Source organism: Miscanthus floridulus, chromosome 10 (assembly GCF_019320115.1).
Source record: "Miscanthus floridulus cultivar M001 chromosome 10, ASM1932011v1, whole genome shotgun sequence".
Classification (NCBI taxonomy): domain Eukaryota; kingdom Viridiplantae; phylum Streptophyta; class Magnoliopsida; order Poales; family Poaceae; genus Miscanthus; species Miscanthus floridulus.
The window spans coordinates 119601100-119627273 of record NC_089589.1 but is presented as its reverse complement, the minus strand read 5'-3'; the positions used below and the strand labels follow the sequence as shown (position 1 = coordinate 119627273).

Here is a 26174-nt window from a genome sequence, read left to right as displayed (position 1 = left end):
CAGTGTGTGCTTCACGGGGCTAGGGCAGCGTAGAGGGCTGGAGCGGGCTAGGAGTGGCAGAGGAGGTGTAGAAGGTGGTTGGGAAGCTTGCTAGCTGGACCTATTGGGCGAAGACACGCTTGAGGGGAATGAACTCGTAGCTCGCTCCCATGACGGCCATGATGGACCAAGTTGGGGGAAATCGAGCTACGGCTCGAGAGGAGGGAAAGATGGAATCTAAGGGGGAGATGGTGTGTTCCTAGCCTAGGCGGAGCTGTTGGGGGAGATGGTTGATGCGGGGAGGCTCGAAGGGGGCCTATTTATAGGTGGCGGAGGTCAGTTCGTGGCGACGAGGTGTCGGCGAGATATTTTCTCCAGTGGGCTAGGTTACGCAGGCGCCAAGCTTCCTTGCTTTCGAATCCAAGCTACAAAGGAGGTTCGGCACAGGGTGTTCTTATCTGTTGCCAGGTTGGAGGTGAGCAGGAGCCAGAGTGTAGCCATGGCGGCGACATCAGCTAGTTGCTCGGGTGTTGCCGCGTGGCGAAGTGGATAAGGCGGCGAGGGTCTCATGGGGTCCGCGGCGCCCTCAGTCCTTATCCCTTTCGCCGGGGCGAGATGGTGGCAGCGCGGCTGAGGCGACGGTAGCGTGACGCGGGATTCGCGTCGATAGCTCGCTAGGGAAGACGATGATGACAGGTGGGGCTACCGTGTCAGCGAGGGAAGGGGAGAAGGAGACAGGCTGCGGAGAGATGGGCCAAGCGGCAGGCCAGCCCAAGGGGGGAAGGAGAGCGTGCGCTCAGGCCAGGGAAGAGGAAGGGAGTGGGCCGTGACGCGGGCCAGGGAGGGAAGAGAAATAAGCCCGGGTCTCCTTTTCCATTTATGAAATGCATTTTCTATTTCCCAGAAATTAAACTAGGTGCAATTGAATGATTTGAAATTGAAAATCAAGGAGATTTGATGGTGGATGGTTTAGGGAAATCAAGGGGAAGGGCAAGGGATGTATTTCAAGGAAATATCAAAAGGAAAATGTTAAGGGGATTATTTAGGTGGAGGATGTCGAGGGAAATTATTTGGTGCTAAATAAATTCTAGGGCAACACACATGCAATCAAACAATTCAAACCATCATTTCAATCAAGCAAGCATTTCATCAGTCAAGCATTCTAGCCTAAATACATATGGTGAATTTTGATGCATGGTTTTGGAAAACATTTTCTTTAAAAAGTGGTTTTGTAGAAAATAAACTAATCAAGTTTTAATTTGTTGCAAAGTTTTAAAAAGTTCAAAATTTTAGTGAATTTTAACATGATGAAAAAACACGGGTGTTACAGGCGGGCACCTTAAGACGACCACCTCCAAAAATAGGGAAAGTTCATGACTTCATGGGCGAAGTTGATCCTTACTATGGCTGCTCAGGCATGAATTGGTAAGGATCAACTTCACCCATGAAGTCATGAACTTTCCTTTCCATGGATCCAGCCTCTTAATAATCTTATTACAAATCCCTTGAAAGGCACTAATCCCTAGTACCTTGTTAGATATTGGAATTCCAAAGTATTAGCTATTGGTCGCCATTACGCAGGAGGCATAGACTCATCACAACTCGCAACCATAGTGGTTCTCCACCCCAATGGCATGCTCTTGCAACTCAGAGACCCCTGAAAAGCCCTAAATTTGCTTTTGGTAATCGAGTGACAACTAGTGACTAGTTCTTTCAATGAGTTGTGATTGAGCTAGGGTGCACATGACGGTGATGAGCAAGGCTAGGAGATGGTAAAGATAGAGATCATGCTATATGAACCAAGTGCACACCCATGGAGAGAAGAAGGAGATGAAAACAAGCCCGAAGGTAAAGGTATATGCTAGGGATTTTCATTTCACCGGCCAAGATGCGATAGAGTGCATGGTCTGTTTATCATAGATGGTCGTACTATTAAGAGGGGAAGTCTAAAGCAACTAAGGATGGCAATGGGGCGGTTTCGGGGCGGATATCCGTGGGTTTTGGGTCTGGCGGTTTTGGTTTTAGTGATAGTTTTTCATCCACGGTTTTTGGGTTCGGATACCCGAATCATTGCGGGTTTGGGGCGGATTTTCATTTATACCCGCGGATCACCGTTGGGGCTCCAAAACAAACTACCCCAACAGTGGCCCATTAAGAACCCTAAGTATATAACTCTCTCACCACACCCTCAATCCCTCTCCTCACCCGGTCACCCACGCCCCCGAGGCCCCGACGGCGCACGCTGGGCACTCGACCCAAACGCCTCTCTCTCGCTCGCTCGCTCTCTGGGACTCACACGAACTTGCCCCCACCTTCCTACCCCACATTCGGCCGCCGCCCATTGCCTTGCCCTGGCCGCCTCCCATTGCCTAGCAAGGGTCGTCGCGCCCTACAGCAGCAGCTAGCAGTCGACGCCACCACCACCCGCTGCTTCGCGACCTCGCCATCCACACCCACTACGGTAGCGTGGTAGCGCGTACGCGCCCAGAAGGGGCCGTAGGCAAGCCGTCGGCGCACCCAGCTGAGGTCAGAGGCTAGGAGGTACAGCGCACGGCGCGGATCGTGGAGACACGGACTGGAGGCGGGCAAGTACGGGATTCGGAGGATCCATCGGGTTTCGGGGATCTGCCAAGTTTGGTTTCAGGGATGGATTTTCACCCGAATTGGTGTTCGGGGCGGATTCGGGTTTTGACTTTGGGTTTCAGTTTTGGGTGCACGGAGACTCCACCCGATCTGAATCCGACCTGTTGCCATCCTTAAAAGCAACGCAGTTATCTAGTGCCACCTAGTTTGAACTAATTTTGCATATGCATTGGACCTTGTGACATGGTGAGAAGGCAAGTGAAAATGCTTTTGAAATTGTTTTTGAAAAGCTAAAGCTAACTCGATGCTTAAGTGGTGGTGTTCATGTTGGAACACATTTGAAGTTAACAATTTGAAAAGTGTTATATAAAAAAAACAATTTGAAAAGTGTTTGAGAGACAAGACTTAGTGCTGATTTTTAGCACTAACCGGAAATATTTGATGCCCCAGTTGGGGGTCACCGAAAAATAGGGTAGCGCAATACTCCTATTGTGCTAATTATTGATATTGTCGGCTAAGGCACCAGAATTTCAGTGGTGCCCTCGGCCACAGCACCGGACAAAGGGGTCCAGGGGCTTGTAGCTAGGGTTAGCTACCGGATTTATCTGGTGACTTCCTGCTACACAGCACCGGGGAATGTGTTAGTCAAGGACACGTGGCAGCATCTTGTGATCGCGCGGGAATTTCAAACTCTGGCACTGCATGCTCCAGGGGTGGACACCAGACTTATCCGGTGAACCCCTGGAGCTCTCGTGTAGCCAAACATATAGGTTTTTCTGTCACCGAATTACTCTATTGATGGGCATCGAAATAGCACCGGAGTAATAGGTATCTGACCGTTATCTTCCAACACTCATCTGCATGGGGACTGAGCCTCGGGGTGGACACCGGATCTATCATGTGGTGGCCCTTCATCAGGCACCAGAGAATGTTGCCTACAACAGCTATATATGTTTAATTTATGAGTATTGCATATTCATGATCCTTTCTCCGGTGGGTGTTTTCCGGTGGTCATCAGAGTTTTCGATGACCTCAAAAATAGCCCACTAGTAGCCTTGCCAATGGCTAGTTTTGTGGTGGCTTATAGATAGCGGTGTTTGCTCGGCCCTTTGGGTTCTCTTTGCCATTCTTACTGACACACACACCCTAGAGGAGCTCAAAAACACTTCCCATTCACTAGCTTGTTTGAGTTTTGATCTAGAGTGAGATTGAGTGAGACCTAGTGCATTTGCTTAGAGAGTTTGCATCTAGTGGCACTAGTTCATCGTTGGTGCTGTAGATTTCTTGTTACTCCTTGTGCTTACCATCAGCTAGACAGTTTGAAGCAGCAGTAGATCGTTAAGCACCTTGTTGGTGATTATTTGTTGTGAGGGGTTTTGTGCTCACCCTACGGGAGATCACGACGGGCAACTCTAGTGGAATGCTCGAGGTTAGTTGGAGTACTATTAATTGATTGGCTTCTTGCGGCACTCACATTGAGAGTCAAGCTTGGATAGCTTGCTTAGCGCGCGAAGCAATCATCAAAAGACTCACCCCAACAAGGATGTAGGTAGTCGGCAAGAAACCGAACCTCAGGAATAAATCTTTGTCTCTCACTTGCCCCAGTGATTTGAAATTCTACACTTGTGCTTTACATTCTTGTTCTGAAGCTTGTGTAGTTGTAGTTCTAGCAGTCGAGTAATTTAGCCCGGTTAGTTGCTTTTCTTGTGTAGTTCAACTAGCTAGTTAGCTTGCCTTGGTAGCCTTTGTGTGTGATCTAGTTGCTTAGGATTCTTGCTACTAGAATTGTTTAGGGGGTTTGCTTTGTGGTGGTATAGGCTAGGCAAAGTACTGGCTATTAGGGTTGTATTTTGGTCTAACCACGTTGCCTAAGTGCTGTGCTTTGCAGAAATTTTAATAGGCCACCCCCTCTAGCCATCTAGATCTTTTCAGGTAGTATCAGTGTCAGGTTAGCAATCAATTTAAGGTTTAACCACCTTTGGTGTAAAGGATGGCTACACATCATTCTAGTGGCCGACCCCTGTCCCTCAAAGTGCTTGCACCTGTAAGCTGGGAAGGATCGTCTTTGGCTCGGAACATGGAAGAGCACCTAACATCTCTTGAGGAATTGACTTGAGATGTGCGATAATATCCTGCTACTACCAATATTACCTGAATCCCTGAGGACACAGATTTTTGGGAGGATCCACTTTGCCTGAGGGCATGGCATGCCTTGAGGCACTCGCTCTCCGCAACTGCGACAATATCCATTCACTGCCAAGTTTGCCTCTGTCCTTCAAGAAACATGAAATTTACAACTGCAACAGCTCGCTCGCAGAGTCCTGTCTAACAGAACGGCATCCAAATTGCCACAAGTTTGCTCATATCAAAGGGAAATGCATTTCTGATTTTTAGCTTTGCCTTGCCATAGAGCAGTCTGCATGTAACTTTGTTTTCTCTCTGTTTTCTTCCCATCCTCGTTGTAAAAGGCTATCTGACACAGAACTGGGCCTCCTCTATCAAGTGCTCATATTCACTCGTAAGTGAAGCTCTTTCCTGAACAAACAATATGTTAATCACATGTAATATTTTGTGGCCTGCAGCAACAGTGGAGCTGCAGCCTGCAGACCTGCCTGTTATGTTCCTGCAATTTTTATGTAAGAGCTGGTTACTTTGTACTGTTACTCTATTTGCTTCAAACACCCAATGCGTCGAGATGGTGGATACAATAACTCTCCAATTATGTGTGAGCAACAATAGAGTTCTAGTTTAGTTCTCCGGGGATTCCATGCACAAAATGATACACTTCTCCCTAACCAGACGCCACATGAATTCTAGCACCGAGTATTGCAAAGCAGGGATTTTTTGAAAAAAAAAATGGACCAATTTTGGAGGAATTGCTAGACGGCTTTGTATTCAAAACTAATAGGAACAGAAATTTGCCTTGATGACGACCAAAACTTGGTTGCGTCAGCATACAAGCACACCGTAAACCAATTTAGCTTCAGTTTTACTCTCACAAAAATTGAACATAGTTCCTCGAAACAGAGCACACTATGGAGATCATGTCCTCTGAAAGGCGTGAAGCTAATCTTTGTCAGTGATGAAGCCAATATAATGATGTGCAGAAACATCCTTTGGTGTGCTTCCCTTGCTGTTGTTCTGCGTCTATAGATTACATTTCTGTCGTTTGGAGGTTGCAGACAATCTGCTGTTCCATGATCTTGATGCAAACATCACTTTCTGCTCTGTTCTGATTGAAGAATAGCATCATTTTTTTTGCCATCTTGCAAACTCAGTCATATTGCATTGTGGGAACTAACCCATCAACCCGTGCTCCCGCACGTACCATAATCTTAAAAGACATAAGCATTAGTCATTGTTTAATATACCTCTAACTGATTAACAATATTAAATTGCACATTTTTCACTTTGTTGATTTTTCAAAGACAATAGGTTTTACATTGACTCTATCCAGTTGAGATAAACATATCAATTACTAATCATCTATAACTTTTTGCATCCATATCCATAGCTTCTCCTTTACATGACACATTTGTGTATCTTTTATATGCATTTAGTTGAAACATTAGATTAAACTATAGTGTCTCTTGTTGTAGTTCATATGCTATGATGCCATAAATCTAAAATTTTGATTTTCAAGTTTAATCTTATTAATTGCTACATGTTTTTTAACCTCAAGTTAATTTAAAGCTCTTATTGTATCTTTTAGTAACTCTCTTTTTATACCTTTTTAAAATAAGGACTCTAGCTCGTAAACTACACCCTAAAACACTATAATGGAATATATAGTAATTTAAATTGTGCATCAATCACTTAAGATTAGTGTCATAGCTTGAAGTGAGATCTAGGATGGTGTAGCTAACATAAAGGGGGTATTAACTATTTTATTGACTATTCAATCTAAAGTAATCCCAAAAGCTAGCAACATATAGCTGCATGTGGTCTGCATTAACCTCCCCTACTTTAAGATGTTTAAATGTGTTTATCAAGAAATTATTTTGTAGTAATGGTTATAGTATCAGTATAGAGAATGTTTTAGTTAAATGGAATAAATATATCTGAAGTGAAAACTTATATAAAATATATGTCATTGTTTTTAATATAGTTTCAAATAGTTTTATGGTACCATTAGTATATGAGGCCAAAGGATGGCTAGTCTAGTTGGTTATCTGAGATATGCTAGTCACTCCGGCGGCACCCTCCAGGTCCTGAGTTCGACTCCCAGTGGGAGCGAATTTCAGGCTGGGGGTTAAAAAAATCCCCTCGCCGGTCCCGGGTGCCAAAGCACTGGTTTAAAGGAGACGGCCCATCTCACGGGTTACGTCTCCCAGTGTCAGGCCGGGGCCGAGGTTCGGGGGTTTTCTCAGCCTATGTGAGAAGGCCTTCTTTTTACGTATAATGCCTGGGGGCGGCTTGCCCCTCGCAGGTCGAGTTATTAGTATATGAGTTGTTAAGAAAATATTTTGCATGTGGCGTGTATTATATATTTATCACTCATGCATGCATGTGGATTTGATCTACATGATGGAACAGTATGTATATTTACTATAATCAAATTTTAATATATAAATATCAATATAATTGGATAGTCTAGAAACGTATATGTACTTTATAGTTGTTTAAGTAATTTTTATAATAGAACACATTGGTGATTTTGATATAGATTTGAGGGGATTTTCTTAGTTTTTAGTACTGATAGAAGTGATAATTTTGATTTAGTTTTAAATGGTTATGATAGATTATGTATTATAAACTTGATAGGCATAGATGGATACTTTATATTGTTTTGCACAATGACAAAGGTAGGCTATTATTTATAAAATATAATAGATTAAATGGCTATTACTATCAATAGTATTATCAATGGCCATATACTTATGATTTTTTAGAATTTCTGTAATTTATCAATTTTCTAATGGATCTCATAATGATTGAGATGGAGGCTCCACTGGGATCTCTATTAGTCAAAAATTGTAAGTGCCAGGACGGCTGATCAAGATATTTTTAGGGTGGGGCCTAAGTTATTTTTCTCCTAGACACTGAGATATTAGGCTATTTTGATATATAATGGTGGAGGTGGATATAATTTTAGGAAACAAAATAGACCAAATGGTTGTGGATGTTTAGCTGTAATAGATTAAATGGCTATTACTATCAATGGTAGTATCAATGGCCATATACTTAAGTTTTTTTAGAATTTTTGTAATTTATCTATTTTTCTAATGGATCTCGTAATGATTGATATGGAGGCTCCATTGGGACCTCTATTAGTCAAAAATTGTGAATATCAGGATGGCCGATCAAGATATTTTTAGGGTGCGGCCTAAGTTGTTTTTCTCCTAAACAATGAGATATTAGGCGATTTTGATATATTATGGTGGAGGTGGATATAATTTTAGAAAGCAAAATAGATCAAATGGTTGTGGATGTTTAGCGTCTTTTTGATTAATGGTTAGATGTTTCTGATTAACGTGAGAATTTCTAGCATTTATCCTTTTTCTTAGCGTGTCTGGTGAGAATTAACGTGGATGCTCCGTTGAGGCCTCCAATTCGTAATAGTAAGATACCACTATTTTTAGCTTGTGTGTGTGATCATGTATGTAGATGCATATGTATGTCTAGATGGCTAATGAGTGATCAAAATTTTCAACTTATGTTGTCTTAATAAATAATGCAATATGGATACATGTTATATAGAAGAAAGAAGATCGATTGGACGGCACCTGATTGCTCAAGGACATCGTTGTAGGTACTAAAGTTGAATGTCACCGCCGCTGATGGCAGTGTGTGCGTTCCATCGAAGCCTGGAAGGTGTTGGTTTGTAGTATATTATATTATAGAGATTATAATATTTGTCAGATGGATTTATATCAAATTAAATTGTAATGAGAATTTAGCAAGATGGCCATACCTTTGGTCGATGAACGATGAAATAGCAGGACGAACGCTGAACTACAGAATTCCTGCTTGTGCGTGGTTGACAAAGATTGTGTCGTCTTTATATATACATAATATATATAATAAGATGGATTCATGTAGTCTGGTACACGTGAAATAGATCCTAAACTGAAAGGTGTATCAGTTAACACTAATCTAATGTCAGAATTCCTTTTTCTAGCTTTGATTCATATATAGTTGTGGTAAGGGATCAACATGTTTACCTTGTGTTGTTTGGGGCACTTCCGAGTCCCGGCGGCAGGAGTTACCATCAGTGGTGGATCTAGGATTTTTTGTAAGGGCAAAATTATATATAATTTAGTAAATTTTATATACAATTTGGTAAACAATCATACAATTGCAACATAATTCCATATGATAAGTCTTAAATTCAAAGATTAAGTTGAAAACTTGCACACATTACAATATTATAAATAGTTCAAATGGTATATTGATATATATAGTTCAAAATATAGGCATAAAAGAGAGTAAAACTTACAACGCCAGTTGTCCGGCTTTTTTTAGACGGCGCTTTCTAAGGGATATAAATGTTTTGATTACATATATCATGCTCATCCACTTCAACGATCCCTGACCTAGTGATCTCTCTGATCTCCCTAATACACAAACAATAGGTAATTTAGTATGGAGGTTTTTATAGAGAAAAAAAGATTACATCATATTCCCTAAACCTGGCAAACATGCATGTCTGCACTCTATGGACTACGGCGGCCGAGGCCACAAGGAGTCGCAAACAACTACTTCTATGAGAGAAGGGGAAGCTTGATCAAATCCAAAGTAATCTGATGATGAAAGTTCCATCAATTCCAGTGATCCATTCATGCAAAAGAGAGTAAAAGGACGAACTACTTACGCACAATCCGCAGAACAGCTAGATAGCTAGTCCCCTCCGGCGATCTTCTCATTCGGCCTTCACGGTTGTTGCAACTGTGAATGTCTAAATTTCCTCTGTACATCTCGGTACCTAGAGTTTAGATTTTTTTTTTTTTACCTGTTGGGGCATATGCGTATTTGGGCGGCCAACCAAGTAAACGTGATGGTAAGTCCATCTAAATGACGATAAAAAAAATCAAGCCTTTTCTTGTTTGTAGATTTAGTCTATATTTTTTTATTATCTATATAATGGCAAAGGTGGGTAAATTTGGCCAACCAAGTAAACGTGATGGTTAATTCGCAAAAAAAAAAAAGTAAACGTGATGATAAGTCCATCTAAATGATGATAGAAAATCCAAGCCTTTTCTTGTATGTAGATTTTTAGTCTATATTTTTTATTATCTATATAATGGTAGAGGTGAGTAATTTTTTAGAAAATGAAATAGATCTGATGGGCGGCCAACCAAGTGAACGTGATGGTTAATTCTCAGGAAAAACAAAGGTAAACATGATGGTAAATCCGTTTAAATGACGATAAAAAATTCAAGCCTTTTCTTGTAAGTAGATTTAGTCTATATTTTTTATTATCTATAAAATAGCAGAGGTGGGTAATTTTTTAGAAAATGAAATAGATCTAAGGGTTATAGATGGCTACGGTCTTTGATTTGATGGCAAGATGTTTCTGATTATTGTGAGAATTTCTACCATTTATCTTTTTTCTAGCGCATCTGGTGAGAATTAACGTGGAGCCTCCTTTGGGGCCTTCAATTAGTAATAGTAAGATTTGTTGACAGGTGCTCTCTCTCTCTCTCCTTGGTTCTCTGCTAGTAGTAGTAAGTGGGTCTTCTGATTTCTGATTTCTCAGAGTAACTAATAGCTGTTTCACCCCCCAAGTATTACACGTTAGAGCCTGTATTTCGTATACCCGGTTATTGAGTTACTGTCCATATGAATTGCAGAACAAAACCTCAGCAGATTTTACTGCTACCATTTTCCATTTCAAGTTAACCGTGGCCCATTCTCCTTGCTTCTGTTACTCAGCGTGTCATATTTTCTATTCACACTTCACAGTTGTTTCAGGTTCATCTTTGTCGATGAGAAGCAGCAAATCAAATGCGCAGTGCCATTCAACCATATTTGTACTGCCATTATTCCATGATGGTCCTGCCCTGATGCTGGATTGATTCGCTGAAACAATTTATATTTTTCAGTGTACTGTATCTCATACGGTTAACAGCTCTGCTGGTACTGACACTGGATCTGATACTCATATTTACTCACTTGGATCTTGATTCTGAAATCAGAATTTACTGGAGTTCTTAATAACGGATGGTAGAGTATGTTATTAAAATGGATGAAATGCACTCCAAACTATAGATGATCCTGATTCTGAATGTACTGGATGTCCGTTTTTTTCTTTCTGTGTTTATTCATCAAGAGTTTGATGTATTTTCACACTATGTTTAGTAGGTTTATTATGATGCCCCTTAAAGCATCTATAATTTAGTATTGTACCTACTTTTTTACAAATGTTGCGCTGTTCTTGTTATGATTTTATTCTAAGAAAACACAGCTAACTACATATATGCTGCAACTCTGTAATTAGTAACTGAACCGAGGAAGCAACATGTTCTTTCTTTCTTTTGATAAGAGGAAGCAACTTGTTGAGCCCAGTGGAGCTCACTTTGAGGATCTGCTCTATCAGGCAATCATTTATCTGCAAGGTGGATACTGCTTTTCGACAAGATGGAAATGTTTGATTCAAGCGCTGGTCCAGTTCTGAAGTTGCGTTCTTTCGAAAAAAGTTCTGAAATTGCAGAATTTCAGCGCTGGTCCAGTTCGTTGTGAAGCCAAGAGTACTAGGAATGTGCAGAACGGATAGAGAGCAGAATTTGTCAGTCAGTGCTGGGTCCAAAGGCACTGGAAAATCAACTGTTTGCCTGACTTTGTTGCCTTTTCTGTACTCCTATTAACACTTGCTATCATTCATTCTACAAGGTACAGGCTTTTTCTTCAAAAAAAAAACAAGGTACAGGCTTCAGTTCTCGGTACATCTATCAAAGAATCTGTTGTCCAACCTCTTTCTGTAAATATCTCCTTAAGCTTTGCTGCTGGAGTTCTGGAGGAATAATAACAGCATCATTTTGCCATCTCTCAAGCTCAAAATCTTTCTTTTGCTTAAGGTGACATTGTTATTTATCATACAGGAGGATGGAGATTGATTTCTTGATTATAGGGCCTACTATATACGACGCTTGAGCTGATTGGTTAAGCAATAAAAAAAAGGACAAAGACCAGCACATTATCTCTGAATATGATGCTCCAATAACCGCGAATCGGCAATGGTTTCAATGCCACCGTTGCTTTCAGGAAAAGGACATTGGTATTTTCTTTTTGTGTGGCATAAGCATTTGTTGTAGTGCCCTTTTAAAACAGGGAGCTAGCAGAGCAATCAGGCTTGTGTTTTGGCTAAGGCCGAGTTTATGCAGTTGGACTGTTGGAGAAACCACAGATTCTTGACCTCTTTCTGTGTCCTTTGTTTCCTCATGTTACATCATGCATGCCCATGACCCATCAGTGGTCCTAAGATTGTTAGTATTAGTTTAGAGAAAATTGACTGCCCAACTACCTAGTTCTTCTTGAAAGCAACTCATCCCATCTTACATCTTTTATATTATCGGTTTCGGGAAATGAAACCGGGGGAGTTACTGGTTAGGTTAGTGCTCACGGTTCAGTCGTCCAACTGGTTCAAATTTTTCCATTGTCTACAAAAATTACAAAGTTAAAACATTGAGCAAACTACATCTAAACTTACATCTTTGTATATATTCTCAAGGATTTAATGATAAGGGCATCAGATAAGTGTTGCAGCTTAGGCATGGCAACATGATTATTAGTACCCTCTCTTTCATGTCACTTTCAGAACAGCCTGGAGTGTAGGTCTTCTACATTGATTTGGGCTTGTGTGGTTGGCCATGTGAAAAGATAGAAAAAAAAGGTGAAAAGGGATAAACTGCTAAATCGTGTACAAATCTGGATCACCTGAAAATTGAATCACAATCCTGAGTACAGAAGGGAAAAAGTTTCCATACAGTGACACATTTTGGAATATGCTGGCAGTTTTTTAATAAAATCTTACTTTTATGATATGTGTGAACAGGATTTATAAAAAGATGCATGGTCCACGATGTCAGTGGACCCCAATAAACTATCTGGGATTTGGAAACAAAAGGTGCACAAATGTGTTAAAATAATTGTAGCCACCACAAAGTACAAACAAGGTCAGCTCAAATAGTTTACATTATCAGCCTTCAACAAAATTACTTATTTGTGCAATCGAACGCCAGTGAAGCATTTTTAACACTATTATCCTTAAATATTTGCACAATACAAAACCCTAAAGGCCATTCATGGACCCTAGGGAGTAGCAGGGACAAGCATCCTCGGGGTATACTTTTAAGGAAAAAGGAAAAGCAGAGTCCTTTCACTAGATTTTTGGATGGAAATGGATACTTCCAATGCACAAAAGCACATAAGTTAATGCCTCAATGGTACAAAATAAGCCTCATTAACATAACTATCATTGCACTAATCAGTGGTCCTGCCAAACATGAAACACTTTGCCCAGTGGCGGATCCACGCCCCCCCCCCCCCCCCCTGAGTGATTTTGCTTTGTATTTACGGTAGAAAAAGCGTGATTTCACCATTAATCTTCGACATTTGTTCTAAATCTCTATTGATTAGCCCCCCCCCCCCCCCCCCGAGGTGCCCATCTTGGCTCCGCTAATGTTTGCCCCAATATGAGGCGGTCCTGTCCCAAACCCAACAGCTCCATGTACCTACTACAGGGTATAACATAATTGCTGGTGGTGTGTCAGATTTCAGTGTAGTGGAGTCAATCAGCTGATGGGGGTATCAGATCTGATCTGCTGGACGCCTGGACCTAATCCTCCACAGGTTTCAGTGGTGACGGCATTAATTATTAGTGTATACATATAGAAACATTTGTCATCCACATATATTATAAGACTGGCCGATTTGTATTGTTTTGAAGGCTTCATCTGTTCATCAGTCATCACTTAGTGATGTCCTTCTCTACATATCGAATCATTGATTCAACTGAAAAATAAGTTATATGTGAACCACCTTATTTCCTTTGTTGATTTAACTACTTGTAACTCTGAGGATTACAAATGTTCAGATGAAGGTCGCAATTATAAAAAAAAAACAGAAATGCAACTTTTTTAGCCGAAGGTAAAACCTTTTTTGTGTGAAATGGATGCAGACGCTTACATACATCTACGCACACACCTCTATAAGCACTTCTGAAAAAGATTGGACCCACAGATCATGTCACCTACTATAGAAAGAATAACGCCATTAAATCTTGTAATAAATCCACAAAAATATGAGCACCTGTAGAATAAATAAAGGAAAATATGAGCATTTGCATCAAGTTGAATACTTGAACCTAGATGGACAAATTCCACCACAAGAAACCTAACCAATTGAACTACACTCAATGTGCTTTTGCTTTCGTTATTATGCAGAAATGCCTAAACTTAATTCTCGTGAATTTGTAGTTTGGAAGGACAAACTGAAGGTACAATCATAGGGTAGAAGATGTGCAAGTTGTTAATGAGTACATCACAATATCGTCGTGTCTCTTGGGAATTATGAAATTGATGAAGTTATCATAGACGCCTTGTTGTCAACGGACACACTGCTTACCACTAAATGAATAGATCTAAAATAAATCTAGAAAAATGCGATATATCATCGTGTCTCTTGGGAATTATGAAATTGATGAAGTCATTATAGACGCCTCGTTGTCAACGGACACACTGCTTACCACTAAATGAATAGATCTAAAATAAATCTAGAAAAATACGAGCGACCACTTCAAGTCGAGGTCTTGAACCCAGATCAGTAGATTCCACCACAAGAAATCTAACCTACTGAGTTACGCTCAATTCACGACCCTAACATGTCTTATACACTAAGACAATCCTATACTCCTATATAATCCGTCTATAAGGCTCAGCAATATATCGATTATTCTACAAATTCTACTCTCCTACATATATCTACCAAAAATTGAGAAGGGTCTTAAATTGTACCCTAAATTAGCAGACGTTAATCTCCACTATCATGATTCTCAGTGACCTTCTTTTACCAGTTAAGCAATATGATTACAGACTTTGAAGTAACATGCATGGAAACCATTGTGCAAACCACCGTTTAACATCAATGAGTACACTCTTGCACCAAATATGACCACTCTTATCTGTCAATGCCACATGTACTGTCTTAAAATTAGGGACCTCTCTAGGACTGTTACTGTCAAAATAAAGAAGACAATTGCTACATCACAACTCAATTGTATTATTGGAATGAAACCATTATTGTTTTGTTTAAGAGGACTTCTAAAATAGACTTAGCATATTTTCTGCAAGAAGTTATTTTGAGGAAATAATAAGTACAACAGATAAACTGCATCAAGGACCATGCGGTATTTCCTTAGCAGAGTTAAGCAACCAAGAAACATTTTTTTTTTACCAATCAAGTGTAGCAATCCACGTGGAATTATTGCGGGACCCTCCAAATTTGGCCAGGTCCCATCAGTGTGATCCTAAAACTGCTGTGTTTTGTGTCACTGGGTGTAGCTCAGCTGTGGGCCCCACCAACTGCAGTGTCTGAGTACTAAATAAGTAAATAGTGACCATGTCATTTTCCTGCATTCATATCTATAGCTGTTTCATGTAGAAAGAATACTATATACAAAAGATCCTCTCATGTTCTAGAGAGAGACTAGGACTCTGGGAGAGGATAAGCATTTGGATTTTGGAGAATGCTGTCATCAGATCACAAGGAAACAGCCTCTCCTGCTAGGTGGGCCTACCCCAGCTTGTCCTGCCAGCTAGGGAACACTGGTGAGATGGTTCTGGTAATATTCTCTGGTGCTTTTGCTAGTACTCCTTGAGATGTCCAGGTATATTTACTGGAAATAGTAAGTAGCAGTACATGCAAAGACTAGGATCAAGGCAACACATGGAGGGATCAATGTAAAAATTTGTTGAAAGGAAAGAAAAATCATAACACTAGCATTTCCTTCTTTTTTTTAAGAAGAGGCTCGGAACACCTATAATGTCATTATAACTGTACCTTCAGAACTAGCTAGCCAAAAGATTCACATCTATCAACTTATTTGTGTTAAAAAAATTGCCAAGTATGAAAAGCACAATATGGAATTAAATTCAGTGATCCAGAACTTACAAAATTCAAATTGTCTACTGTCATGAACTGCTAATCTGCCTACATGCCGTGTGTGTGTGTGTTTGAATTTGTTGAGACAGTGTTACCACTGTAGTCAGAGAGCAAAGGGGACCAGTGACACTGTCCACCAGGCCAAATCAGTTGTCAAAAGTTTCACACACAGGCCAGATTTAAGACACATACGTGTTGAATTGATCTCCCATGCCATTAGGCCCAACGGTCTTTGGGCCTTGTTCTCGCGTCTTGATCGGAGGCGCCCAACCCTACATGGTTGGTGGGCCCCCGTCGCACAGCGCTATAAAGGAAAGGTGGGGGCCGGGGCTCACAGTACGAGGTTCACCGCGCCGCCAGTCAACCCACCGACATCCTATCCCTAACCCGATCTTGAGAAGGGGCGCTGCCAGCGACGGGAAGCACCACCGACGCCGGCAACGCCACCCCGACGCACACGCCGCCGCCAAGGACGCCACTGCACCGACTCCTCTCTCTCCACCGAACGTCGCTGCCGGCGCGCAGATGGCGTCCACCAACGAGATCCCAGCTGGTGCTTCGACCACTACGGCTTTTGATGGTCTGCAACTTCTCACTCCCCTTCTCTCTGCCTCTCTGTAGATCGTGTGTTAGGATCTTGATTACTGGGATTTTGACTCGATTGAGTCCTAAGAAATCTAACAATGGTACCGGAGCTAGGTTAGAGAAGAAACCGGATCGGGTAGAAGAAGAAAAGAGAACAGATCCATTCGGATCAGAGAAGAGATATATAGGGCCCTCGGCTCACGAAGCCAAACCCTAAGACCTAACCCTAATTCCCCAAATCAAATCAGAGTAGGGGAAAGGGGAAGAATGGGAAGAAGGGGAAGAAGAAAGAAAAGAAGGGTCGGAACCATAACCCTAACCCTAGTTTCCCATTCGGATGAACGAAAAGAAAAGAAATCAAAAGAACAGAAAACCGAATCGGCAAAATCGAACCATAACCCTAATTTTTCCCCATCCCCACCACGGGTTAATCCCAGAAGAGAGAAAGGACGGGGAAAAGGTAAAAGGGGGGCGGACTCACCTTCGTCGGCGTGGGAGAAGAAGAGCCGATTCGGGGCGCTGCTCGCCGAGCTCGGCCAAGGGGGCGCCGCGGCCAGGCCGCTCGACGGCGGCGTGCTCACCCATTGGGGAGCAAGCACGCCGGCGAGGGGGCCGGCGATGGCGCCATGGATCACCCGCTCCACCGCCCGCTCGCCTCGCTGCTAAGAAGAGAGAGTGAAGAGAGAGAAAGGGCAGGGGGCAATGAGCTAGGGTTTCTAGGGCACCGGCCGCGACGATGGTTTTGACCGGGCGAAACGAACGCTTGGCCGTCAGATCAAGACGGACGGTCGAGATTGGATGGGCCAACTCGAGGCCCAGGCGGGCGCGCGCTACCGAGCGACTTTGCTGGCCCAGGCCCAGGTTGCGGCCTGGGTGCGGCCTGCGCGCACGCGGAGGACTGGGCCAAGCCGGCTTTTGCCGTCTTGGGCCGCGCTGGTCTGAAGTGAAAAGAATGAAATTTTTGTTTTTTTTTTCAGGAGCAATTTTAATGCATATTTTTGATGAATTTGAATGATTTTGATACAATTTTTCTGTGCAAATTTTATCCAACGATATTTTGCTAGAAAACAGTAAAGTACTTAGTGCTTCTGGAAAAATAATAATATGAAAAGATTATTGATGTTTCCGCTGTGCATGATAATTATTGTTCTCTTTGATTAAATTTGAACCAGCGGGATAATTTAATTTTAAGAGAAATGAATTTCTAATAATTTTGATGAGATTATGATGTTGTTATTTTCTGACCAACGTTGTTAATAACAATATTATAATTGTGATCCATGAGAAATTGTGCATTAATTTTACTTCTGCCCAACGGTGATGTAAAATGTTTTGCATGGATGAATTATAAGTTTTAATTTGACCAACGTTGAGTTAAAGCATGAAATTTTATATATAAATGTTTCTTACTTACTCTGGTGTGGTTTCAGGAGGCAAATGCATTGTGAACATTGCCAACATCCCGACACTCAATGGGACCAATCACCGTGTGTGGCGGGAGAAGTATGAATTGGAACTTACGTTGGGAGAGGTCGATTTTGCCATCACCTTACCGTGTCCTACTGAACCAGAGGACCCAGTGAGAGGTGAAAATGAATCTGACGTTGATTTCACTGCTCGAAAGCGTGATCATGCTGAAATAAGAATGAAATATGACCTTGAACATAGGCAATGGACTCTCTCCAACCGCAAGTGCCTGTTGGTGGCCAAGGCCACCATAGAAGAACAGATAAGGGGCTTAATCCCTGAATGTGCTACTGCCAAAGAATATCTTGAGAAAATCAAGAGTCAGATTACTGGGTCTACCAAGGCCACAGCAAGTTCACTGATTAAGAAGCTTGTGAATGAGAAATTCACTGGTGGTAGCATAAGAGAGCACATTTTGAAGATGAACACTATGGCATCTAAGCTAAAGGAAATGAATTTGAAGGAGGAGGATTTCCTGATTCATTTGATTTTTGCTTCTTTGCCAAAAGAATATGATACCTTCATTATGAACTACAATATGCAGCCTGAAAGATGGGGCATAGAAAGACTCATCTCAATGTGTGCTCAAGAAGAGGAGAGGATAAAGTCCTCATAGGGTGAATCTGCTCATTTTGTGAAGGATAACAAAAGAAAGAACTTTAATGGCAAGAATTCTAAACCACAAGGGAAACCTAAGTGGGATAAGGCCTCTTCCTCCAATTCACAGGGAAAGAAACCCCAAGATTCTGAGAATCAGCGGTATGGTGGAGCTGAAAAAGATCAGTGCAAGCACTGCTTTAAGAAGGGACACTATAAGAGGGATTGTCCAGACTTCCTGAAATCTCTGCTAAAGAAAGGTGATGAATTTATTACATTTGTAGATAAATCCCTGTATTTATGTTATGATAAATCCACTTGGTGGGTTGATTCAGGTGCAACTACTCATGTTGCAAATTCCTTACAGGGGTTAAGTGGGACGAGAACCTTGCAAAGAGGAGAAAGAACGATTAAAGTTGTAAATGGAGTGCAAGCCAATGTTGAAGCCATTGGAGTTTTTTCTTTAGAATTGAATAATGATTTTGTACTTAGACTTAAAGAAGTACTTTATGTTCCTTCTTTGCGTAGAAATTTGATAAGCGTTTCGAAACTTGATGATGATGGAATTGATTGCCATTTTGGTGATGGCAAGTGTAAGATACTGGTTGATAATAAATGTGTTGGTCTTGCCTTCCGACAAGACAAGCTTTATTTATTATCTCTTGCTGAGAATGTGAACAATGTATGTGATGAGAATGTGAATGATTCCCCATCTGCGAATGTAACTAAGAAGTGGAAGAGAATTGATTATGTCTCTTCGAAATTATGGCATTGTCGCTTGGGCCATATTTCGAGGGGGAGAATAGAATGATTGGTTAAGGAATCAATTCTCCTGCACTTAGAATTTTCAGATTTAGAACAATGTGTTGATTGTATCAAAGGAAAGTATGTCAAGAAAATTAAGAAAGATGCCAAACGAAACACAGGAATTTTAGAAATAATCCACACAGACATATGTGGTCCTTTTCCTGTGAAAAATGTGGATGGTTATGACTCATTTATAACATTCACAGACGACTACTCTCGTTATGGCAATATTTATCCAATTAAAGAAAGATCGGAAGCATTGGATAAATTCAAAATATTTAAAGCTGAAGTTGAAAATCAGCACAATAAGAAAATCAAGATAGTACGATCAGACCGAGGTGGAGAGTACTATGGGCGACATACCCCATATGGCCAAATTCCTAGACCATTTGCAAGGTTCCTATAGGAAAATGGCATAGTTGCTCAGTACTCCACACCGGGGGAGCCTCAGCAGAATGGAGTGGCTGAAAGACGTAACCGTACCTTAATAGATATGGTAAGAAGCATGATGAGTTACTCCACATTACCGATTAGTTTATGGATGGAGGTACTGAAAATCGCCATTCACATACTTAATCGAGTACCAAGTAAATCGGTGCCTAAAACACCATATGAATTATGGATAGGAAGGGAACCCTCACTTAACCATTTGCGTGTGTGGGGCTGTCTAGCTGAGGCAAAAGTGTTTAACCCAAACATAGGAAAGTTAGACTCCAAGACAGTCAGCTGCCATTTTATTGGCTATCCAGAAAGATCGAAAGGATATCGCTTCTATTATCCTGACAGACATACGAAAATTGTAGAAACAAGACACGTTGTGTTCTTGGAGGATAACATGATCAGGGGGAGCATGGTAGCACGAGAAATCAGCCTACAGGAGAAGCGGGTACATGTACCCACTCCGATGATTGAAGAACCATTCTTCACGCTACCTGCTGCTGTTGCACCGATAGTGCAGGACACTGTAGTGCCAACACCGGTTGCAAGTTCTCCCGTGGCGACAATGAATGAACATGAGGAACCTGTCCTTGAGGAACCTATCATTGAGGAACCTATAGAACCAAATGTTGCACATGAGGAAGAACAACAACAGCCCAATGTGGAACAAGTGCCAGAGGCACCTAGAAGGTCTCAAAGAATAAGAAGATCAGCTATTACTGATGACTATGAAGTTTATGAAACAGAAGAATTTCAGATGGAGGATAATCCCACCTCATTTGAAGAAGCCATGAGAAGCGACCACTCATCAAAGTGGCTTAAGGCCATGGAAGATGAATTGAAATTAATAAGTACCAATAAAGTTTGGGACTTAGAAAATATTCCTAAAGGAGCCAAAACAGTAGGCTGTAAATGGGTCTACAAAACGAAATATGACTCCCAAGGGAATATAGAAAGATTTAAAGCGTGACTTGTGGCGAAAAGCTTCACGCAAAGAGAAGGGATTGATTACAATGAGACGTTTTCTCCAGTCTCATGTAAAGATTCCTTTAGAATTATAATGGCACTTGTAGCCCACTATGATTTGGAGTTACATCAAATGGATGTAAAGACAGCTTTCCTAAACGGGGATTTGGAAGAAAATGTTTATATGGCACAACCGAAAGGTTTTGTCATAAAAGGAAAGGAAAATATGGGATGCCGCCTGAAGAAATCAATCTACGGATTGAAGCAAGCTTTAAGACAGTGGTATTTGAAGTTTGATAGAACGATAAAAGGTTTTGGGTTTAAAGAAAATGTTGAGGACAATTGCGTTTATGCAAAGTTCAAGAATGGAAAGTACATATTCCTAATTTTGTATGTGGATGATATCTTGCTTGCTAGTAGTGATATCAATCTACTAATGGAAATAAAGAAATTCTTGTCCTCAAACTTTGATATGAAAGATCTCGGTGAGGCCTCGTTCGTTTTGGGAATAGAGATTCACCGAGACAGAAGAAAGGGGGTTCTAGGATTATCGCAAAAGGCATACATAGAAAAGGTCCTGAAGAAATTTAGTATGCATGCGTGCAGTCCTTCACCTGCTCCTATAGTCAAGGACGATAGATTTGGGGAACATCAGTGTCCCAAGAACCAATATGAAATTGACCGAATGAAAGCGGTACTGTATGCTTCAGCTGTTGGAAGTTTACAATATGCTCAAGTGTATACACGCCCTGACTTAGCTTTTGTTACCGGGTTACTTGACAGATATCAAAAGAATCCAGGAATTGAACATTAGAAATTAGTGAAGAAAGTTATGCGTTATTTGCAGGGTACGAAAGGCCTCATGCTTACGTATAGAAGATCTGATTCCCTGCAGATAGAGGGGTATTCAGATTCTGATTATGCGGGAGATGAAAGAAAATCCACGTCAGGATATGTATTTACTCTCGTAGGAGGGGCTATATCGTGGAAAAGTCCAAACAAACCGTAACTACATCCTCGACAATGTATGCCGAGTTTGTAGCATGCTATGAGGCAACGGGGCAGGTGAATTGGCTGAAGAAATTCATACCCGGATTGAAAGTGATTGATGATATAAATGAACCACTGAGATTGTATTGTGATAACAATCCAGCGGTATAATACACTCACAATAATAGGTCAAGTGGTGCTACCAAACACATTGACATAAAGTACTATGTTGTGAAAGATAAAGTTCGGGATCATATAATAAATCTTGAGCATATAAGTTTAGAGAAAATGCTCGCGGATCCGCTCACAAAGGGCTTACCACCCAACGTGTTTAGAGAACACGTAGCCGACATGGGTTTAAGGGAAAGCCTATGATTCCCGAACATACGAAGGGCCCAAAGAAAGCTTGCATTTCAAAACGGAGAAGTGTATTGTGGCTGTTAGTCTAACGGCACTAATTGCTATGACAATGAGACAGTTCTATGCATTAATCTATGATGAAATAGGATGGAAGCAAGAAAAATATGAATCGAAAGTTTTGAGTAAGAATTAAAGAACGAAGAAAGTGATGAGAGATCAAGGGGGAGAATGTTGGATTGATCTCCCACGCCATTAGGCCCAACGGCCTTTAGGCCCTGTTCTCGCGCCCTGATCGGGGGCGCCCAACTCTACATGGTTGGTGGGCTCCCGTCGCACAGCGCTATAAAGGAAAGGTGGGGGCCGGGGCTCGCAGTACGAGGTTCACCGCGCCGCCAGTCACCCCACCGACATCCTATCCCTAACCCGATCTTAAGAAGGGGCGCTGCCAGCGACGGGAAACACCACCGACGCCGGCAACGCCACCCCGACGCACACGCCGCCGCCAAAGACGCCACTGCACCGACTCCTCTCTCTCCACCGAACGTCGCTGCCGGCGCGCAGATGGCGTCCGCCAACGAGATCCCGGCCGGTGCTTCGACCACTACGGCTTTTGATGGTCTGCAACTTCTCACTTCTCTTCTCTCTGCCTCTCTATAGATCGTGTGTTAGGATCTTGATTACTGGGATTTTGACTCGATTGATTCCTAATAAATCTAACAATACGCACCACTCTTTCGAATAGGAGGAATACGCACCACTCTTTCGAATAGGAGGAAGATTCTGGCCATGCCATGGTGTCGCACACCATGATTGGCAACCAAAAAATTATTGGAGTTTTTTCCTGTCCTGCTCTGCTCCTGCTGGTGATGCTGCCCAGCATCTTGCAGATAGACGCCCACTAGAGAGACGGACCTTGCTTTTCTTTCACCGTTTTGGCATTCAGAAAAGGAGAGCCTGCCCTTATCTAAATCATACTAGTTCAGTTCAGGGTACAAGCAGTTTGGTCATCTTGAGCTTTTTCATGATAACTCATCAGGACAAGAAGGAAAGACATGGCAATGGCAGGGGTGAGCAAGCAAGCAAGGAGGAGCAGGTTGGTAAAGCTGTAAAGCTTTGCACTTTGCATTCCCAGTACTACATGGGCAGGGCAGCCACCATTTTGCACTCAATCATCAGATTCAGAGTTGGGAGATCGATCTCCAAAGTCCCGGCCGATGCACTCATCAGATTCAGAACTCAGGTAGGAGGGGGTGGTAAAGATGAGTGAAAAAGGATGAGGGCAGTGTCAGATGGGTAACATTGCTCTCAAGATCTGTCCTGCTGAACTGAACATGAACTGTATCCCTACCTGAGCTGACCCATCTGCAGTGACATTTGCTCCATGTCCTCCTAGTACTGTAGTACACTTGGAACTGTGCTGCAAATAATTTCCATTCCAGATGCTTGCTAAGAGTAACAAACAGCAAGGCTGCCAAAAATGAACATTGATTGATTTCTGTCAAGAACATAAACATACTACTACTACGGTACTACCGTGTGCCGCGTCTCTGTTTCTCATCATCATAATAATAATAATCATAGGAACAGCATCCACATAGCAGCAGCTTTCTGTTTGTCACTAAATTATCATACACTAATCACTGACAAACAAAGAAGACGAACAAGAAGAAGCGCAAGAAAAAGACTAAAAAGCCTAGTGGCAATGGCAACGCCTATGCTAGGATTGCCATGCCATGCCAAGACCCAAGAAAGGTAGGTAGCTAGGCGGGGCGAACGCGCTTGTGGCCGCCGGCGGCGGCGCGGCCGGCGTCAGAGGAGCGGATGCCGGTGCCGGAGGAGTCGCCCTCGGAGGAGGCGTCCATGGTGCGGGCGAAGGAGGCGGAGATGTCGGCGTAGAGGCCGACGACGCGGTGGATGTTGTTGTTGAGCTCCCGGATGAGGCCGACGTTGCGGGTGAGGTTGTCGGGCGCCCGGGACTCGTGGTTCTGGTTGATCTCGCTGATGAGCATCCGGTTCTGGTCCAGCAGGCTCTGCACCTGCACGAAGCTCTTGTGGAACGTCTGGATCAGCTTCCCGTCCACCACCTGCCCGCCGCCGCCGCCGTTCGCCATGGCGCCGGAGAAGCTGTCCCCCTCCATGCCTCTCCTTCCTCCTCTGCTTCTGCTTGCTCTGCTCTCTCGCCTCACCGACTGCTAGCAGCAGAAACCAGGAAGCAAGCGAGGAGGCTACGGTCCTGGACTGAACGCACACAAAACAAACCGAATGAAACCCATTGATTTAGCTGGGGCCAGAAAGATTTGAACTTTGAGAGTTTTTATGGCGGGATTGGTTTGTTTAATCTGTACTAGAAGAAGCAAATAAAGGCTCATCAAGGCCACCACGGCAGTGTGAGGATTCAACTGGTACATACAGTACAAATGTACAATATCCCAGCAGCAGAGAGAGGTAAAAGAAAAAAAAAAGAAACAGCAAATCCAGAGCAGGAAACGCCATGATGGTGGTGCTGAAATCCAGCAGGCTGGACTCGGTGAAACAAACAAGCAAGCAAAGACATGGGCTTTCAGGAGGGTTCACCTAGTAGGAAGAATATCTCAGTACCCTGTCCTTATTCCTTCCTCTGAAGAAGAATCCAAGCAAGTATCAGGGGCAAGAAGAGAGTGTAGCGTGGTTGGAGCAGCTGGAAGAAAGAAACTGGGAAGATGCTGACAAGCAATTTGGTTGAAGAAGTTAAATAGGGGGGGGGGGGGGGGGGGGGGGGGGGGGGAGGTGAGGTGAGGTGGGGAGGAGGAAAGGGAAAGAAAGCAACATGAAAAGGAGGGCAGGATTCTATAGGGCTCACCCCCACAGGCCACAAATGTTATCCCTGCAGAAACCTTTGGAATTAACAAGGGCAAAGGGGGGCGGATGCCGAGGATGATAGAGAGGGGATGGAATCTATCGGGAAGTGTTTCGGGGGGCAGAGTCTAGCACGGGATGAGATGGGATGGAAGGAGGGACTGCCTGACCCTGCCTGCCTCACTGAACCTCCCGACCTGTGTGAAATCATGGCACGTGGCTCACACTTCTTATTCTCTCCCCGTCTCCCTCTGGTAGCACAAACACATGCTTCTAGCGCCATTAAGAATGTATTTGGTTATTGTAAGAAGTTTAGAGAAGCATCTCGAGCGAATTACTTAAATAGTCTTGAATCTAAAAATATGCAATATAATTGTTTTTGTCACAATTAATATGATAAATAGTGGCAAAATATAATTTCATCGCAACATTTTCTCAATAACCTTGAACCATGTGGCGGTATAATACCTTGTCACTGATAAATGGTATAACTGTGAGGAAAAAATATTTAGTCATTGTTAACCTATTTCTTAGTGGCAAATTAATATTTCTCCCCTAAAAATGTATTTGGTTATTGTAAGGAGTTTAGAGGAGCATCTCCAACAGATCCCTCAAACCATCTTTAGTCCAAAAATATGCAATATGAGATATCAGTAAGAAACCAATATATTATTTATCCTATTACCAATACCTAATTTTTCTTGGTAATTATTACTTAAATCACACACTTCTCTCGTTCAAATGTAGGAGATACCGAGGTTTTGCCTATCGGCGGATAGTTGTGGAGAGATTATGTTTCCATCACTCGAAAGATAGGGGGTGCGGAAGAGGAGCACCAGAGCACCGAGGTCCTTGTCAGCCGCCGGTGAGATGAGGAGGCGAGATCCTGACGGAGTATCTTGTAACACCCTCGGTGTTACATTGCACTGTTTTGCTAAACATTTCGTGAGCATCATAATTATGTGCATGTGTGTATGACATAAATTATAATTCGATGTTCGGCACCTGAAACATCCATACGAAACATGAGACAAAGGTTACGTTTCATATAATATTGTTTAGTATTTTAATCGAATTGTTGTCGAACGAAAATGCTACTGGACGTTTGACTAACGGCGAGGTAATAGGTGAGGTCGAGGACATGGGTAGCTAGTAGTATATCCCGTAGGTCGGAATTGGATTTCGACGCAGGATCGTTCGATTCGACGTCGTTCGCGTAAGTTTCGAAAGTGGTCGACGAAGCCACCTTTGGCGAGCTGTGTGGAGCGATTGGCTTAGGAGGTAGCGCGATGTTTCGACTACGGTGCATAGCTTGATGTACCCTCTTGCGCATCGAGCAATTAGTTTGGCGTTCGGAGCTTTGAGTACGAGTTTTCTGGCCACTTTAAAAAGCGTGCACGGCACAGGGCATCGCCGTGGGCGCGGTCACCACCGCTGCTGGCTTGCCAGCGCCCACTGCCGCGCGA

General features: G+C 42.6%; 1 protein-coding gene and 1 pseudogene across 1 annotated transcript; one reads left to right on the top strand and one right to left on the bottom strand.

Moving 5' to 3' along the window:
• Positions 1-23348: 23348 nt before the first annotated feature.
• Positions 23349-24579, bottom strand: LOC136485513 (protein ELF4-LIKE 3-like). Its single transcript, XM_066482373.1, has 2 exons — positions 24448-24579; positions 23349-24111 (listed from the first exon to the last, which is right to left on the bottom strand). The coding sequence occupies exon 2, from the start codon at positions 24009-24011 to the stop codon at positions 23634-23636; it is 378 nt and encodes a 125-aa protein (XP_066338470.1). The 5' UTR covers positions 24012-24111; positions 24448-24579; the 3' UTR covers positions 23349-23633.
• Positions 24365-26174, top strand: part of LOC136489433 (uncharacterized) — an 8427-nt pseudogene continuing 6617 nt past the window's right edge.